This window comes from Ovis canadensis, chromosome 24, assembly GCF_042477335.2.
Source record: "Ovis canadensis isolate MfBH-ARS-UI-01 breed Bighorn chromosome 24, ARS-UI_OviCan_v2, whole genome shotgun sequence".
In the NCBI taxonomy this organism is placed as follows: Eukaryota; Metazoa; Chordata; class Mammalia; order Artiodactyla; family Bovidae; genus Ovis; species Ovis canadensis.
The window spans coordinates 32252492-32270924 of NC_091268.1; the positions used below are offsets into that span (position 1 = coordinate 32252492).

General features: G+C 43.6%; 1 protein-coding gene across 1 annotated transcript in view; it reads left to right on the plus strand.

The window, feature by feature from the left end:
• The window catches only part of TMC5 (transmembrane channel like 5), an 83659-nt gene that overhangs the window by 49467 nt on the left and 15759 nt on the right, over nt 1-18433 (plus strand). The window contains exons 9-16 of the mRNA XM_069570218.1: nt 1797-1941; nt 2826-2981; nt 6262-6413; nt 11876-11954; nt 13197-13294; nt 14847-14942; nt 16861-16936; nt 17114-17247. Coding sequence (XP_069426319.1) covers nt 1797-1941; nt 2826-2981; nt 6262-6413; nt 11876-11954; nt 13197-13294; nt 14847-14942; nt 16861-16936; nt 17114-17247 — 936 coding nt within the window. The remainder of the gene's footprint in view (nt 1-1796; nt 1942-2825; nt 2982-6261; nt 6414-11875; nt 11955-13196; nt 13295-14846; nt 14943-16860; nt 16937-17113; nt 17248-18433) is intronic.

Sequence of the window (18433 nt, forward strand, 5' to 3'; positions counted from 1 at the left end):
TCCAGTTGAGCTATTTCAAATCCTGAAAGATGATGCTGTAAAGTACTGCACTCAATATGCCAGCAAATTTGGAACACTCAGCAGTGGCCACAGGACTGGAAAAGGTCAGTTTTCATTCCAATCCCAAAGAAAGGCAATGCTTTCTGAAATGCCAAAGAATGCTCAAACTACCGCACAATTGTACTCATCTCACATGCTAGTAAAGTAATGCTCAAAATTCGCCAAGCCAGGCTTCAGCAATATGTGTACCGTGAACTTCCAGATGTTCAAGCTGGCTTTAGAAAAGGCAGAGGAACCAGAGATCAAATTGCCAACATCCGCTGGATCATCGAAAAAGCAAGAGTTCCAGAAACACATATATTTCTGCTTTATTGACTATGCCAAAGCCTTTGACTGTGTGGACTACAATAAACTGTGGGAAATTCTGAAAGAGATGGGAATACCAGACCACCTGACCTGCCTCTTGAGAAACCTGTGTGCAGGTTAAGTAGCAACAACTAGAACTGGACATGAAACAACAGACTGGAAAAGGAGTGTGTCAGGGCTGTATATTGTCACCCTGCTTATTTAACTTACATCATGAGAAACACTGGGCTGGAGGAAGCACAAGCTGGAATCAAGATTGCCGGGAGAAATATCAATAACCTCAGATATGCAGATGACACCACCCTTATGGCAGAAAGTGAAGAAGAGCTAAAGAGCTTCTTGATGAAAGTGAAAGAGGAGAGTGGAAAAGTTGGCTTAAAGCTCAACATTCAGAAAACTAAGATCATGGCATCCAGTCCCATCACTTCATAGCAGATAGATGGGGAAACAGTGGAAACAGTGGCTGACTTTATTTTTCTGGGCTCCAAAATCACTGCAGATGGTGATTGCAGCCATGAAATTAAAAGACACTCACTCCTTGGAAGGAAGGTTATGACCAACCTAGACAACAGATTAAAAATCAGACACATTACTTTGTCAACAAGTGTCCATCTAGTCAAGACTACGGTTTTTCCAGTGGTCATGTATGGATGTGAGAGTTGGAGTATAAAGAAAGCTGAGTGCCAAAGAATTGATGCTTTTGAACTGCGGTGTTGGAGAAGACTCTTGAGAGTCCCTTGTACTGCAAGGAAATCTAGCCAGTTCATCCTAAAGGAAATCAGTTCTGGGTGTTCATTGGAAGGACTGACGTTGAGGCTGAAACTCCAATACTTTGGCCACCTGATACGAAGAGCTAGCTGACTCATTGGAAAAGAACCTGATGCTGGGAAAGATTGAGGGCAGGAGGAGAAGGGGACGACAAAGGATGAGGTGGTTCGATGGCATCATCAACTCAATGGACATAGGTTTGGGTGGAGTCCAGAAGTTGGTGATGGACAGGGAGGCCTGGCGTGCTGTGGTTCATGGGGTCGCAAAGAGTCGGACACGACTGAGCGACTGAACTGAACTGAAGTAAGAATACATGTTGTTTTAAGCCAGTAAGTTTAGGGCAATTTGTTATAACAGCAGGAGGAAACTAATACAACTCTCATAGTGAACTAGTATTATCCCCGTTATACAGATGTGGAAACTGAGGGTTAGGACCCTTAAAATGACAAAATCCCCTGGTTGGCAGTCAAAGATTACACAGTCGGACTGCAAAGCCAGTGCTGCTAACTATCATGTTTGCTGGTGCCCTGTTCCGGAACTTCAGGCTAACTCTTCCATGTCACCTTTTACCACTAATGATAGAACTGTTCTTTGTTATAATCCCTGCACCTTCAATGTCTGTCCCAGTAACGCTTGGGTATTTTGGTTTCTGCCTTTCCTAGTATGGCCAGGTATTTCCGGAACAACTTCATTAACCCCCACATTTACTCCAGAGGGATCGCCAAGCTCATTTTTTGCTGGGACTTCACTGTCACTCATGAAAGTGCAGTAAAGCTGAAACAGAAGAATCTGAGCACTGAAATCAGGGTAAGGAGAGCTAGCTTTAAATCCCTTCCCATGGCCAGTCTTCTTTCCTCCTTCCATATGCCTGTAACTTTTCTTAAAGTAATAATATTTTATTTTTTATTCTCCATGATACTGGCAAAAGAAAAAACAAAACCCTAAAACTATTTTAAATGCCCAGTACCGGTGATGGTGTAGGGAAATGAACATTTTCACACAACGTGGTGACTTTGTTATTGACATAAGCTTGCTGAAGGGCAGTTTAACAATTTATAACAAGATGTTAAATACTTATTGACCTCACAGTTCTAGGTTTATAATTTTATCCAGTGGTTTTTGACTTGGGGCAGATTTGCCCCAGAGACACGGGGCAATGTCTGGAGGCTTTTTTGATTGTTGCTGCAGAGGAGTGTGTATTACCAGCATCTAGTGGGTAGAGGCCAAGAAGCTGCTCAACATCCCAAGGTGCACAGGACAAGCCCTCAACACAGATTTATCAATTCTGAATGACAATAGAGCCAAGGTTGACAAACCATGATCTATAGAAAAATATTTAAGAGAAAAAAAGAGCAAGCAGAATTTATAAACTAAGGGGCTTTGACAAGAGGGTTGCAGAGGGTTCCCCAGCCTTATTCTTCAAGAAGGCCCTATGGCCTCAGTGTATTCTCTCAAGATCATGGCCCCAATCTCTTTCCCTCTGAGATGGAAAAGGTATTCAATGAAGCGTTGGGGGGTTCTTGCCCATTAGAGATTTTCCTACTGGTCTCCTAATCCAAGCTCATGGTGCTTTTTCCCACTCTCTCGCCTGTGGGTTTGTGTCTCTTTGAGAGCACCAAACCCTAGGGGTGGTAATCTTTGCTGACAGTGTAGGGGTTCTGTGAGTGAACTTGACTTCCTTGTGTTTACAGGAGAACCTGTCAGAAATCCGTCAGGAGAACGTCAAGTTAGCATTCAATCGGCAGTTTATCCGCTTCTCTGCCCACGTGGCAGCCTGGGTTGTCTCTTCCGGAGCGGCCATCAGCTGCTGTGTAGCCGTTTATTACCTGGCTGACAACAATTTACAGGTAACCAGAGAGGCTGGAGATCCAGGGTCCAGAGCACAGAGAAGCAGGTGAAGGGATGGGATGCAGGAGGGGGCAGGTGGGGTCCTGGTCACCACTGAAAACGATGTCGTGGCCAGCAGCATCGCCACCAGGAGGAAGTTTGTTTGAAAGTGCAAAATCCTGGGTCTTTCTCTTGGTCCATGGACCCAGAATCTGCATCATAAGAACATCCCCAGGGGACGTGTGTGCACACCTCAGGGTGGAGGCTCTGGGCTAGTGGAGAGATGGGAACTTTGGCCACAGACCTGGGATCAGGTTCTGGTGTCTTCCTTTATCATTATATCCCTAATGCCTCTCTGGCACCAAGTAGACACTTAATAAATATTACGAACCAATGGAATTTGGCTAGTGATTTACTCTCCCCATGGGCTTCCCTGGTGGCTCGGATGGTAAAGAATCTGCTGGCAACGCAGGAGACTGAGGCTTGATCTGTGGGTCTGGAAGATCCCCTGGAGAAGGGCATGGCAACCCATTCCAGTATTCTTGCCTGGGAAATCCCATGGATAGAGGAGCCTGGCGGGCTACAGTCCATGGGTCACAAAGAATTGGACGCGATTGAGTGACTAACACTTTCACTTTAGTCTTCCCAAGCCCCTAATTCCTTACCTATAAACTGGAATGCCTGTTTTGTAGGTGTGTGGTCTGGACTAGAGAAAAGTTATGTGAAGAGTCTACTTAGTACCCAGTACTGTGGGTGATAAAGAAATGTTAGCTTTTCTTTTTTTTTTTTTTTGATATGAGCTCTGAGACTAATTAGCTGGTGGGTGGACAAAGTACTGTTTCTCTGTGATTTTCAGTTACTCTTCTGGAAATGGGGCTAATTGTAGCTGACTTTGCAGACCCCTAGAATTGTGGTACAGGTTGGTCTGATTGTGTCTCTCTCTTTATTGTCTTCCCAGTACTCTAAATATAAAATCTATCCTCCATGGCACGATTGATAGATCTTTTGTGATGTGGCCCCTGCCCATATCTTTAGTCTCAATACCCCACAACCATTTGTATACCACACCAGCAACACTAAATGATGTGCCCCTAGTTCCCTGAACACACCATGTTTTCCCTTGTCTCTAGATGGGAAACACGCAGTTCATTCTACACTGCCACCCCTCCCCTTCATCTGGCCAACTCCTCCTTTTCTCCTTGTAGACCTCAGCATGAGTGACACGTCCTCCGGGAAATCTTACCATCACGTCTCTTACTAGATTGAGTTAGGTGAGCCTGACTCTGCAGTCTTTCCCTGTGTACTTGGCACATGCAGCATTGAAAATGCTTGTTTACACATTTGTTTCTTCAAAAGAATAGCCAGGCACCTGGCCCAACTCCTGATACATAGTAGGTGCTCAACCCAGTGGAGGAGGAGCCAGCAAGAAACGGGTGTGAAATGATACAAACCTAAGGGTTCCTATTAAGGTTTGCCCTGAAAGAGATGAAACCGAGTCCCGTTGCTCCAGGGCCTGGCACTGCCTACCTGGGCTGGAAGCTGTGGCAGGGCAGCTGTAAGTATAAAAAAAGACTTCTGAGTTTCTCCTTGACTCTGAAGGTTTTCTTCACACTCACCTGAAGTGAAGGAGGTAGTGAAGGAGGAGAAGAATCATTCCCATTGTTTGAACATCTGTGCCAGGCGAGATCAACCCTCTGCCCAGCTGGAGGAGGCACATTCATTGGCAGCTACAATTTCACATGAATGGTGCCCCCAGCTGTGTCATTTAGCAGCTCTGCAACTGGACCTTTCCTTATCTGAAAGTGAAAGTCGTGTCCGACTCTTTGCAACCCCACGGACTATGCAGTCCATGGAATTCTCTAGGCCAGAATATTGGAGTGGGTAGCCTTTCCCTTCTCCAAGGGATCTTCCCAACCCAGGGATTGAACCCTGGTCTCCCACATTGCAGGTGGATTCTTTACCAGCTGAGCCACAGGGAAGCCAAGAATACTGGAGTGGGTAGCCTATCCCTTCTCCAGTAGATCTTCCCAACCCAGGAATCAAACTGGGGTCTCCTGCATTGCAGGAGGATTCTTTACCAACTGATCTACCAGGGAAGCCCCTTATGTGGTCTCACTTAATTCTTACAGTATCTCTGTGGGTTATATGATAATCTCCCCATCAGGCAGACTAGAAAAGAGGCTCAGAGAAGCTATGCTTGTGGTTCCAAAGCTTCAGCTTATAAGCACAGGAAGGGGTGCAGCATTTGACTGTAAGTTACTCTGGCTCCAAAGATACTGTGAAAGTGCAAGTGGTGTTTTCAAAGCTGCTGCTGCTGCTAAGTCGCTTCAGTCGTGTCCAACTCTGTGTGACTCCATAGATGGCAGCCCACCAGGCTCCCCCGTCCCTGGGATTCTCCAGGCAAAAACACTGGAGTGGATTGCCATTGCCTTCTCCATTTCTAGGTCTAGCCCCTATGATTATAATTCACTCAATAAAGACGATGGTTATTTTAATACTCTGACCTAATTAATATTCTGATCAAATTAATACTAAAATTGAAGTCACTCAGTCATGTCTGACTCTCTGTGACCCCACAGACTGTAGCCTCCAGAGGTAAATAGAGGCAGAGTCAGGCTTCAGGGTGGGAAATGAGGGAACTTTCAGACATCAGAATCTCTTACTCCAAGAGTGCCTGACAGAGGGGCGGCAAAGGCTTCACTCCAGACAAATGCCAGGGAGGTGTCCCCACGAAGGCAGGGGCACCCCTCTGACCCTCATAGAAAAGAGCAGCGTGGGCTAGCAGAGGCTCCCCTTGCAGCACCCGAGGACAGGCAAAGGTTGGTGAAATGAACCAGGGCACGCAGGATAGCAGAGGAGAAATTCCCTTGTGTCCTAGCTTTGGTAACTCAAGCTTTTCTTTCAGCAGCCTGGAGCACATTCTAATGTTTCCAAACCTCTTGGTGAGAAAAGTAAAGTCACAGAATGGCTGTTGGGCCATAGGTCCCTGAGTCTGATAGACCCTGGTTTCAAATCTGCCAATTCCTAGCTGGGGAACCCTGGGCAAGCATCTTTGCCTCTCTGAGCCTCAGGTTGTCCATCAGTTAAGTCTATTAACACCCACCTATTGGGCTATAGTGGGAATTAAAGCATCATGTGAGTGATTCTCAGCCGAGGGCAAGTGCTTCGTAAGTGGTCCTTTAATGGCTTATCAGAGGAGCTACTTCTGGGGTTTTCCCACCTTGGGGGATCTTCTGAGTCAGGCAGAGAAGGGTCCGGTGTACAGTCAGCAACTTGATTCTCTTCCTCCATCCCCTGCAGTTCCTGGAAAACCACAGTAACCCTGGGGCGGTGCTCTTACTGCCTTTTGTCGTGTCCTGCATCAACCTGGTCGTGCCTCGCTTCTACTCCCTGTTCAGGCTGGTGGAGCGCTACGAAATGCCGAGGCACGAAGTCTATACCCTCCTGATCCGGTAGGTGTGGCTGTCGCTTCTCACTCCAGCCTCCATTTTCATGGAGAGAAATGGGAGGGAAACTAGAAAGGGTTACACTCAAGTATCAAAGTTCTGTTTTCCAGAAAGAATTTAAAGAGTAGATTATGTTTTTATGGTATGAGTTATTAGCCGTAAAATCCAAAGAGCCCCGAAGAAATACAGTAATTGGGTACATTTGCCCTTTGCTTATAGTAATGGCTTATCTTTCCTAGATAAGCTTTCCCAGTAATGGCTTATCTTGCTGCCAGCTTGAGGAGCATGGTTCTCAGTTACGAGATGTATGGGTGAGTAGGTTGTGCACCGCACAATGTTCTTAGCTAAGAAGTCATGTGGGAACTGATCATCCAGAGTTCCCATGAGTCCGACTGTGAGGCTGGGTACCCACTGAATCAGCCAGGAGGAACAGGTTCATTTCTGTCATTTAACCATCCAAATGGTAGGTTGGAAGGGGAGGTTGAGGTTGAGGGGATGATTTTGGCAATTCATTGGCTGGGAGAGGATCCCTTTTTGTGATTCCCAGAAAGGCATTGTATGTGCTAGAAGTGACCCCACAGTCTTGATAAAGTATGCTGCTAAGTCACTTCAGTTGTGTCCGACTCTGTGTGACCCCATAGATGGCAGCCCACCAGGCTCCCCTGTCCGTGGGGTTCTCCAGGCAAGAATACCAGAGTGGGTTGCCATTTCCTTCTCCAATGCATGAAAGTGAAAAGTGAAAGGGAAGTCACTCAGTCGTGTCTGACTCATAGCGACCCCATGGACTGTACCCACCAGGCTCCTCCGTCCATGGGATTTTCCAGGCAAGAGTACTGGAGTGGGATGCCATTGCCTTCTCCTGATAAAGTATAAAGCTACCCAAATTGTTTTCTGTATTGCTTCTTCCTGGCTAGTACGCTGACCATTTCCTGGTTATGGTGATGTTTATAGTCATGAGGCTGAACTACCAGAATGACTTTTTTTTACTGATCAATTTCAGAGTCCTTACTTTACCATTGCCTCTGAGATCTGGCTCCTGCTCAGTTCTTCGGTTTTATTTTCTACCTCTTTCCCCTTCCTCAGTGACCCCAGCCTTGCTCGCCTTCTCATTGTTCACAAACTGTATGCCCGCCTCAGCACCTTTGCGCTGACCATTCCTTCTTCCTGGAATAGCAAATCTATACTTATGTTTATGCCTATAGTTTCTTCATACAAATCTTAAACATTTCTGTTACCCTTAAATTTGTACCAAGCATATTTTAAAACACAAACACACACACACACACACACACATATATGTATACTTATTATTTTAGATCAGGAGTTAGCAAGCAGCAGCCTGCAGGCCCAGCCTGCCTCCCATTTTCATCAATAAAGTCTCATTGGAATGCAACCATGTCCACTGGTGGCATACCATCTATGACTCCTTTCCTGCTACAACTGCAGAGCTGGGACACAAACTGTATGGTTTGCAAGGCCAAAAATATTTACTGTCCGGCCCTTCACAGAAAATGTTGACTGACTTCAGGTTAATGTTTAGAGTTATCTATATATGTATTAGATAGATAGGTCCAGAGTTCATCTTTATTCAAAGAGCTATGAAACATGAGGAAGAGAAGATGATGTGTGCGTGCTAAGTCACCATATTCATGTCTGACTCTTTGCAACCCTGTGGACTGTAGCCCATCAGGCTTCTCTGTCCATGGGATTCTCCAGGCAAGAGTACTGGAGTGGGTTGCCACGCCTTTCCTCAAGGGCATGTAGGAAATGGCACTCCACTCCAGTATATTCTTGCCTGGAAAATTCCATGGATGGAGGAGCCTGATGGGCTACAGCCCTAGGGTTACAGAGTCGGACACGACAGAGCCACTGAGCACACACAGATACAAGTATCATTTTCCCGAAGAAAAAAATTTTAGAAAGCCTTCCTTTCTACCCACACTACACCTCTGGGCGCCTCCTCTCAATGGTTAGAAGCAATCGGGATATTTTTTATTGTGATTTAAAAAAAGAATTAAACCATTTTCAGCACACAGTTCAGCAGTAAGCTGGCTTCTTTGCTCACCAGTGTCTGCTCAATGTATCCTACTTACAGTGTCCTTTTGTGAGAGAAGATAAGACGTTATTTTAGAGTGGACCTTGGGATGGTCAACTTTTTAAGTACTTCCAGGTTCCCACATATTTTTTATTTTGCCTTTCGATTTGAATGTGGATTTGCATGGGCCAAGGACTCTGTTTTCTAACTACCTATTCTGAGGCCTACAGGTATGACTTTGAGGGTTTCTGACATCTGGCGTCACCAAACAGTCACCCCCTTGTTCTTTCCAGATCCTTTATACCTGCTGTCTCTAAGTTCCAGGCATCCTCAGAACTACCACCACCTCTGAGGCAGTCTTCTCCCAAATTTGTTTTAAATTGGGTTTTCTCCAGTCTTCTTCACTGACCCCTTTTCATATTTTAATCTTTGTGTCCTTTATTTCTGCTTTCTATTTTCCATAAATTCCTCTATATTTCTGGTCTGTTCATGATGACTTTTTTGTTTCCCACTGCTTTATGGATCTTTTAGCTTTCGACTTTTTTTTGGGTATCATTTCAATAGAATTTGGATGTAGAGGTGATAGGTTCAGTATGATAGGTAATAGGCTCCAATGCTCAGCATGTCATTTTGATCTAATCACTTTATTTAATTTGCATTTTTCTGATCCCAAGAGAAATTCATTATCTTTTAATATATATTAGCCCTATCTATTTTTTCATAAATACTCAATATCTTCTCTATACGCAGAGAAAATAAGAAAGCTCAGAAATAGGTTTAACCTGGAGTTACACTGCAGTTAATATATTTAAATTCTGACACCAGTTCTGACATGTGGGGTTTTCCCACACCACCAAGCCATTCTCCAATGCACACAGATGGGTGTTCTACAATTTAATTCAACTCTGACACTGTGTACCTGAAGGTGGTGTCAGGATCCCACAGGGTAAGGCTCAGCCCCACAGGACTGCCCCCACCCGCTCTTCTGGTACCAGTCACAAATCCGCATTGTCACCTGGGCTTCTGACCGACCAACTACAGATCAGAGGTTCCAATGACCCCTTTCTCGAGCTTGAGAATTTGCTGGAACAGGTCACATGACTCAGAGAAACACTTTACTTACAAGATTACTGCTTTATTATAAAAAGCTATAACTCAAGAACAGCCAGGTAGAAGAGATGTGTAGGGCAAAGTCTATGGAATGCAGAGCTTCCTTGCCTTTTCTGAGATTTTCAGTCTCCCAAATACCATCCTGTCACCAAGCTAGAAGCTCACCGAGCCCCCCTCCTTTTGAGTTTGTGTGGAGGCTTCATCACGTATGCCTGGCTAATTAAATGGCCACTGGTTCTGTGTTGTACTTAGTAGCTCAGCTGTGTCTGACTCTTTGCAACCCCATGGACTGTAGCCTGCCAGGCTTCTCTGTCTATGGGGATTCTCCAGACAAGAATACTGGAGTGGGTTGTCCTGCCCTCCTCCAGGGGATCTTCCCAACCCAGGGATTGAACCCAGGTCTCCTGCATTGCAGGCAGATTCTTTACCCACTGAGCCATCAGAGAAGCCCAATAAATTCAATCTCCAGCCCCTCTCTCCTCTCTGGAGTCTGCAATAGGCATGCTGAGTTCAGATCCTCTAAATCACAGGATTGGTTCTCACGGCAACCAGCCCCTAACCTTAGTAGATCTCGGGGCTTCCCAACAGTCACATTAATATAACAAAAGACACTTTGATAGCTCACCTTACTTAGGAAATTCCAAAGGTTTTAGGAGCTCAGTGCCAGAAAAGGACAAGAAGACCAAATGCATATTTCTTATCATAAATGACAATATCACTGTAGTAAGGCATTAATCCAGTAGATATTGAGAGTCTATTATAGGCGAGGCACTGGGCAAGAGATTTGGGATCTAGTGTTGAAAAAGGCAAATCCTGTCTCTTCCTTCACTGTGTTGTTTTGTCTAATGGTTGGTTCTCAACCTTTAACCTGCCCCAGAATTGCCTGGAGGGATTGCTGGGCCCCATACCAAGAGTGTCTGATTCAGAAGATCTGGAAGAGGGCCAGAAAATTTGCCTTTCTAACAAGATTACAGATGCTACTGCTGGTCTGCGGACCATACTTTGAAAATGACTGGTGTAGTGGTACATGGTTCTTGGCACATCAAGGTTGAAGACCTCTTAAAACCAGCAGTTATTGATTTCGGCAAAGTGACTAGGTTTAAGAACTCAGGCTGTTAAATCAGGTGGTCCTTGTTTTCAACCTTTGTCACGCCCCTAAGCAATCCGTGTGATCTTGTACAAGTTATTTCATCTCTCTGTGGTTCAGTTTCCTCATCAGTGAGATAGGCATAAAATACTATCTACCTGATGGTAGAATGATTAAGAGGGGTGATTTGAAAAAATGTGTAGCATGTTTACTGTCCCTGGTGGCACCTGATGAATAGTATGTATGTGTACTACTACTACAGTGAAAAGTGAGATCAGATAGTTTGGATATGCTCTAAAGAGAGTGTCGGAGAAGCTGATGGCACCCCACTCCAGTACTCTTGCCTGGAAAATCTCATGGATGGAGGAGCCTGGTGGGCTGCAGTCCATGGGCTTGCTAAGAGTCAGACACGACTGAGCGACTTCCCTTTCACTTTTCACTTTCATGCATTGGAGAAGGAAATGGCAACCCACTCCAGTGTTCTTGCCTGGAGAATCCCAGGGACGGGGGAGCCTGGTGGGCTGCCGTCTATGGGGTCGCACAGAGTCAGACACGACTGAAGCAACTTAGCAGCAAAAGAGAGTGTATCAGTCAGAATAAACAAGGTTAAACTGTGGTAACAAACATCCCTGCAACCCCCCCACCCCAACACCCACTCCAAACTCACAGTGGTTTAGAACACAAGCATTTATTTCTTGTTCATGTTGCACGCCCTTGTGGATTGGCAGGGAAATTCTGCTTATGTTAGTCACTCAGGGATTCAGACTGATCGTCCTTCCAGAGGGAAGATGGTGAGTCTCACTGGCATTTAAATACTCTAGTCTAGAAGTGACACAAGGTGACGCACATTGTTTACGCTCGCAGCTTATTTGCCAGAACTAGCCACATGCGCCCCCCCCTACCAACCACAGGGGGCTTCCCTGGTGGCTCAGAGAGTAAAGAATCTGCCTGCAACATGGGAGACCTGGGTTCAATCCCCGGGTCGGGCAGATACCCTGGAGGAGAAAATGGCAACCCATTCCAGTGTTCTTGCCTGGAGAATCCCCATGGACAGAGGAGCCTCACGGGCTGCAGCTCACGGGGTCGCAAACAGTTGGGCACAACCGAGCAACTAGAAGCACATAACCACAGGGGGCAGGAATTTCCATCCTACCATGTGCCCCAAATGAAATATTAGCAAACATCTCCCATGACTGCCATGGAAGTAACGATAGTTGTTTTCTCTTCATTTTTTAGAAATATCTTTCTGAAAATATCAATCATTGGAATTTTGTGTTACTACTGGCTCAACATTGTGGCCCTGGATAGTGAAGAGGTAAGATTCCTATGCCGTTTTGCTTTAAGCTTGGCTTTGACCATCAGGGAGGAAGTGAGTTTCTCAACGGTTTCTGCCTATGATATTAGAGTAGATACCATGTTATTTTTCCCATCCATCTGTCCATCTACATATCCATCTATTCATCTATCCATCTATCCATCCATTCACCTTTCCACCCTTCCGTCCATCCTTGGGCTTCCTACAGAAGTAACTAACTTCAAAAACTGACCATTTCAACCTTTCTGTTTATGCCAATCTGCTAAACCTCTAGGCCACTTTCATAATCAGGAAGATATAAATTATTTTAAAATTCTTGAAAGACACCAAACTATAGAAACAGGAAGCTCAAAGAACACTGAGCAAGAAAACACCCAAAGAAAGAAGTAAATTAAATTAAAAATTTAAAAAAACTCCAACTTGGCACATCAGATAGCATTACAGAAAACTAAAAACAAAGAGTAAGCCTTAAAATAAACTAGACTATTTTTAAAAACTTTACCTATAGAGGATAAAGAATAGGAAAATGCAGGGGGTTACTTTTCATAGTACTCAAAAATTATTTTTTGAGAGTCTAGCGTCAGTTCTTAAGTGTTGAAATAAAAAATACACCAACCAAGATTTCCATATTTGGTTAAATTTTCCCTCAAAAGTGAAAGAAAAATAAAGACCTTCTCAGAAAAACAAATGCTGTGGGAAATCATTTCCAGCAGACCTTCCACACAAGAAAGGTTTAAAGAAGTCCTTTAGACAGAGAAAAGATGATTTAAATCAGAAGCTTCAATATAAAGAAAAGAAACATGTCAGAGAAAGTATACATAAAAGTAAAATTAAATTAAAAAATATTTTAAGATATTGATTTTTCACAAGGTTAATAAGCAAAAGGAATGGAAGCATTATTAGCCATTGACACCTCCTGCTCTTCTTGGCTAAAAACAGGATTCAGAAGGCATAGGACAAAGATGAAAAGTGTTAAAGGGGAGAGGTAGTGAGACAGGAAAGTCTGGATACATGAGGAGGGCAAGTCTTAATGGAGGAAGAAGGCGCGCAGAAAGAGAATCAACACTCAAAAATAAACAGCCGAAGAGATGCATTTCTGATGAGAGTGGGTCTGCTTTTCTGGAGCCTCCAAGGCTCGATCAAACTAAGCTGCCAACTCCATTCTTATGGGACCAGAGGCACAGGAGCAGATGGCGACAACCTCCTCCCACATCCCAACTCCTGTTTGCCTTTACTTTCCAGTGTTGGGAAACCCTCATTGGCCAAGAAATCTACCGGCTCCTTCTGATGGATTTTGTGTTCTCTTTAGCTGATTCCTTCCTGGGGGAGTTCCTGAGAAGGTAAATATTTGTCTGTCTTGAGTAATTAGTACCTGCTGCTGTAACCAGAGCCATAGCGTTGGCTGAGCAGGAAGTATGGGTCCCTTCTGTACTCTAAGTGTACATTGTCCTAAGTCTGCCTACTGTCCTTAGGAATATTGTTTTCTTCTGAATTAACTGGAATTTCACCTTGACAGTTCTGTTGTCAAAGTTCATTTAGTTCAATTGGCCCTTTATAACCACTGACTCTATGGACATGAATCTGAGTGAACTCCGGGAGTTGGTGATGGACAGGGAGGCCTGGCGTGCTGCGATTCATGGGGTCGCAAAGAGTGGGACACGACTGAGCGACTGAACTGAACTGAACTGAAACCTCCTGAGAAAGAAAGTTCTACAAATGAGACACAGAAACTGAGTTGTTTGAAATTGTATCCACCATAGATCATTTTAATCTTCTAGTGTATGTATCTTCTTCCAGATTTTCTGTGCACGTCCTGCTTTGTGTGTGTGTGTATTTGTGCGTGCTAAGTTGCAAAACTGCTATGGAGTTTGTATAGTGAGAATGCCTTATCATCTTTCCATGTTTGTATGTATAGATTTATCTCGTTGTTTTCATTGAATTTAATTAATGCACTAATTTTTAATTTAGATTCCAAGTGTGCAGGATTGGGGCAATATCATCACTGGCCCATGTATGGTCTTCTTTTATTTATTTACTCATGTATTTTATAATAATATTATGAGCATCTCATTCTTAATAGACATTTACTTATTTCACAAGCTGCCTTAGTAATAAGATGGCATGACGTAATGCTGATTCCTTCCTTAGTGGGTTGAATGCCAAATTTCCTCACTCAGTCTACCCTAATTCACTTTTAGTTCAGCCTCTGTCCAGGGTCTGGACATAAAGGTGAGAAAGTTTTTGTTGTTATTTTGTTTGTTTGTCTTTTATAGCAGTTTTTTTTTTGGCAATTCTTCTGTATGAAAAAAAATCAAAATGGTCTCAACTTTCTTCAGAATAAATGGGGACCTAGGTTTCCTCCTTGCGGATTTAGAAAACAGGGAAACACCATTAACTCAATAGCAGTAACTGAAAGTTGAGAATTTTTCAGTTTATTTGGGTTGAGAGGTGCTGAGTTTAAATATAGATTTAAACTATATTAAAATAAAGGTTTAAAAGAAAGACTTAAAAGCAAAAAGTGGTATAAAGAAGATAATAGGTGGGGGTAACTTAAATAATCTCATTTAAATAATACCTATTTTAGTAAACCTATTAATAATTAGTTATCTGTTTAAGTAGCAGGTAGGATAATTTAAATAATGTTCTCTAGAAATTTTTGAACCACTTTAGCAGTATCTCCATTTGAATCCTTTGTGTTAATTCCATTTTCCCTTGATTCCCTCAATTATTTCTTTTAAAACATGCTCATACTTGGAATTTTTCAAAAATTTGAAAGGGTAGTCATAACTTTATTCCAAACTGGTGAAAGTTTGTCCTCCTTTGTTGATTGTGGGGAATCTTTTGAAGGAGGGAGTTCATGGTTTGTGTACTAACCTCATCATATTTTCACAGAATCATTGGGATGCGGCTGATCACAAGTATTGGCTTACAGGAGTTTGATATAGCCAGAAATGTGTTAGAACTCATTTATGCACAAACTCTGGTGTGGTAAGTTTTGAAATTTTTGGTTTGCTCAGTGGTTCCCACCTGACTGTGAACTTGGAGTTTTGGTGGCAATGCCCAGAATCTGTTGTTTTTCAAAGCTGTACAGGTGATACCAAATTCAGCGAGTCTGAGGACCATGTCCCAGAGTATTCTCTTCCTTTATGAGGACTTCAGCCAAGAATCGACAAGGAACAGGGACCCCAACCTGAAGGGCAACCTGGATAAACTTGGATTGTGGGGTTGGCTCTTCTACTCATTGAGGTCACTGAACTTCTCTGAGCCTCAGTCTCCTCATCTGTCAAATGCACATAATAAGAGCTGCCTTCAACTTAGTCGATGATTAAGTCAAGTGATATAAGAAATCTGCTCTGCAATCTCAAATAGGCCATACAACTATAAAGCGCCTTATTTCCCAACTCTTTAAAGTTGCCCTGGGTGATTTGGCTATTTGCAAATAAATCAGTAATGTCAATGAATTTATTTTTGGAGGTGGTGAAGACTTTTTTTTTTATGTAGTTTAGGTGGTGCATTTGCTTACTGCCAGGACGCCACTGGCAAATGGACAGTTTACAAAGTCCTTTTACCCAATGAACAGGATGCCACTGGGCAAGTTATATATAAACTCTGGCTAAACCTTCGTTTTCTAATCTGTTAATGGGGGAAATAGTAGCACCTACTTTATAGACTTTTGGTGAGGATTAAATGAGAAAATGCATGCATTAAGTGCTTGGCGAGTAACTAACTCAGAAAGGTTTATAGGTAGGGATATTACATGACTGTTTTGTTATCCTTTTAAGGGCTCTTTTTTAAAATTTGTAGTACAAAACACATAACCTAACATTTACCGTCTTAACCAGCCTTCCTATTTTGTGTGGCTTGTCTATCAGTGAACTGTTTTTGACTTCATATTCTCTTTTATGTTGTGTGCTTTTTATAAACTTAAATACATTTTAATGAGTCTTTATTTTATCATCATCAATGGAAAATCATATCATCTGACTTTAAATTGCAAGTCATTTGAAAAGTAAAATCAAACCCATCATAAAAAGTACAATTCTAGCTAGATGCTGCTATCAAGGCTCTCAGTCTAAAGACTACCTGTTTTGTTTTGTTTTTTTTTCTTTTTAAGGAGGTTGGCAAATGTTAGGACTTAAAGACACCAGCACCCAAACTGATATTTTCTTCCTTTGGCCTCAGCAGCATTGGGGAGAATTAAAGAGGGAGGGCCCTTCTCATTTGTAATAATGCACTTTAATGCCTGTCCTGGCAGGATGTCAGGCCTTCTCAAATGCCAGATGAGGAGGCGGAGTTCACCCGCATTTGGGACACCCGGGTGAGGGCTGCCCGGAGGCCATCTGGTGGTTTAACTAATGGACGTGTGGGTAACGTTCTCTGCAGAATCTCTTTCCTAGAACTGTGGATTCTGGATATGGTGGGATTTGCCAGGTTTGCCATACTGGAAGCAGTCCGCCTCTGTATGAGTTTTCTAGCACTTTGATAATAAAGTACCACAGGTACTTTAAATTCTGGCTATTTATTAAACAATAAACCGCACAAATTTATTTTCTCACAATTCCGGAGGCTTGAAATCCCAGATCAAGGTGTTGGCAGGGTTGACTTCGCCTGAGGCCTCCATCCTTGGCCTGTAGATGGCACCTTCACCCTGGCCCCTCACATGTCTCTTCCCTCCGTGTGTCCGTTAGGCCCCACACGAGGTGAGTGACCTCATTTTACCTTAATTGTCTCTTTCAAGCTCCTATCTCCAAACACATTCTGAGGTATTGGGGTTACGACTTCAACAAATGAGTTTGGAGGGACACAGTGCAGCCCGTAACACCGTCCCCCTTCCCCCCCACACCCGTCATTAACCCGTTCCCTGTGCCTTCCCTGACCTCTGACGCTCATCCCCACTCTCTCATAGGATTGGAACCTTCTTCTGTCCTCTGCTGCCCTTTATCCAGATGATTACTCTTTTCATCATGTTTTACGTCAAAAATGTGAGTCAGTCTGAAGTTGGAACCAATTGGCTTTGCAGTCCCATATGACCCAGTGGTGGTTGGAATTGGGTGGGGGGGCGGTGCTGGGAAGGGTATCAGGGAACTGGTGTCTAGCTGGGGTCCCCTTGGCCTGCTCCTCTGGCTGCACAAGGGAGGTGACTGCATCTCTTTCTTCAGATCAGCCTGATGATGAATTTCCAGCCTCCGAGCAAAGCATGGCGGGCCTCGCAGATGATGACTTTCTTCATCTTTCTGCTTTTCTTCCCATCCTTCACTGGGGTCCTGTGCACCTTGGCCATCACCATCTGGAGGTAGGAGATGGCAGCCTTGGAGAAGCGGGTGTTTTAAAATGTAGGTTTTATCATTCTTCAGGTATAGTGAGACCAACAGATCAGAAGACGACTGCCACTGAAAAAATAATTGGTCAAGAAGCAACAGTTAGAACCAGACATGGAACAACGAACTGGTTCAAAATTGGGAAAGGAGTCCATCAAGGCTGTATATTGTCACCTTGCTTATTTAAGTTACATGCAAAGTATATCACGTGAAATGCCGGACTGGAAGAATCACAAGCTGGAATCTTAGCCATCTTATTTAGAAGTGTATAGTTCAGTAGAGTTAAGTATGTTCACATTGTTTAGCAACAGATTTCTGGAACTTCTTCATCTTGTGAAATTGAAAGTCTATGCCTGTCAAACTGTAATTTTACCTCTCCCCTCCTCTGTCCTCCCAGCACTTTCTGTTTTGTTTCTATGATTTGGACTACTTTAGATACTTCATGCAGAGTACATCATGAGAAACACTGGGCTGGATGAAGCACAAGCTGGAATGAAGATTGCCAGGAGAAATATCAATAACTTCAGACAGGCAGATAACACTATGGCAGAAAGAGAAGAACTAAAGAGCCTCTTGATGAAAGTGAAAGAGGAGAGTGAAAAAGTTGGCTTAAAATTCAATTCAGAAAACTAAGATCATGGCATCTGGTCCCATCACTTCATGGCAAATAGATGGGGAAACAATGGAAACAGTGACAGACTTTATTTTCTGGGCTCCAAAGTCACTGCAGATGGTAACTGCAGCCATGAAATTAGAAGACAGTTGCTCCTTGGAAGAAAAGCTATGACCAACCTAGATAGCATATTAAAAAGCGGAGATATCACTTTGTGACAAAATTCCATAAAGTCAAAGTTGTGATTTTTCCAGTAGTCATGTATGGATGTGGGAGTTGGACCATAAAGAAGGCTGAACACTGAAGAATTGATGATTTTGAACTGTGGTGCTGGAGAAGACTCTTGGGAGTCCCTTGGACAGCCTCTCTCTTTCTGCCATTAGGGTGGTATCATCTGCATACCAAGTTCCCTTGGTAGCTAACAGATGCTATGAACTAGGGATTAATACATTCGAGGTTGGTCACCACCTAACACGTGCCCAGTCTTGACTGGCACAGCCCCCTCAATTCCTCCAGGTGGTGCAGGTTCTCAGATGGAAGAATCCAGG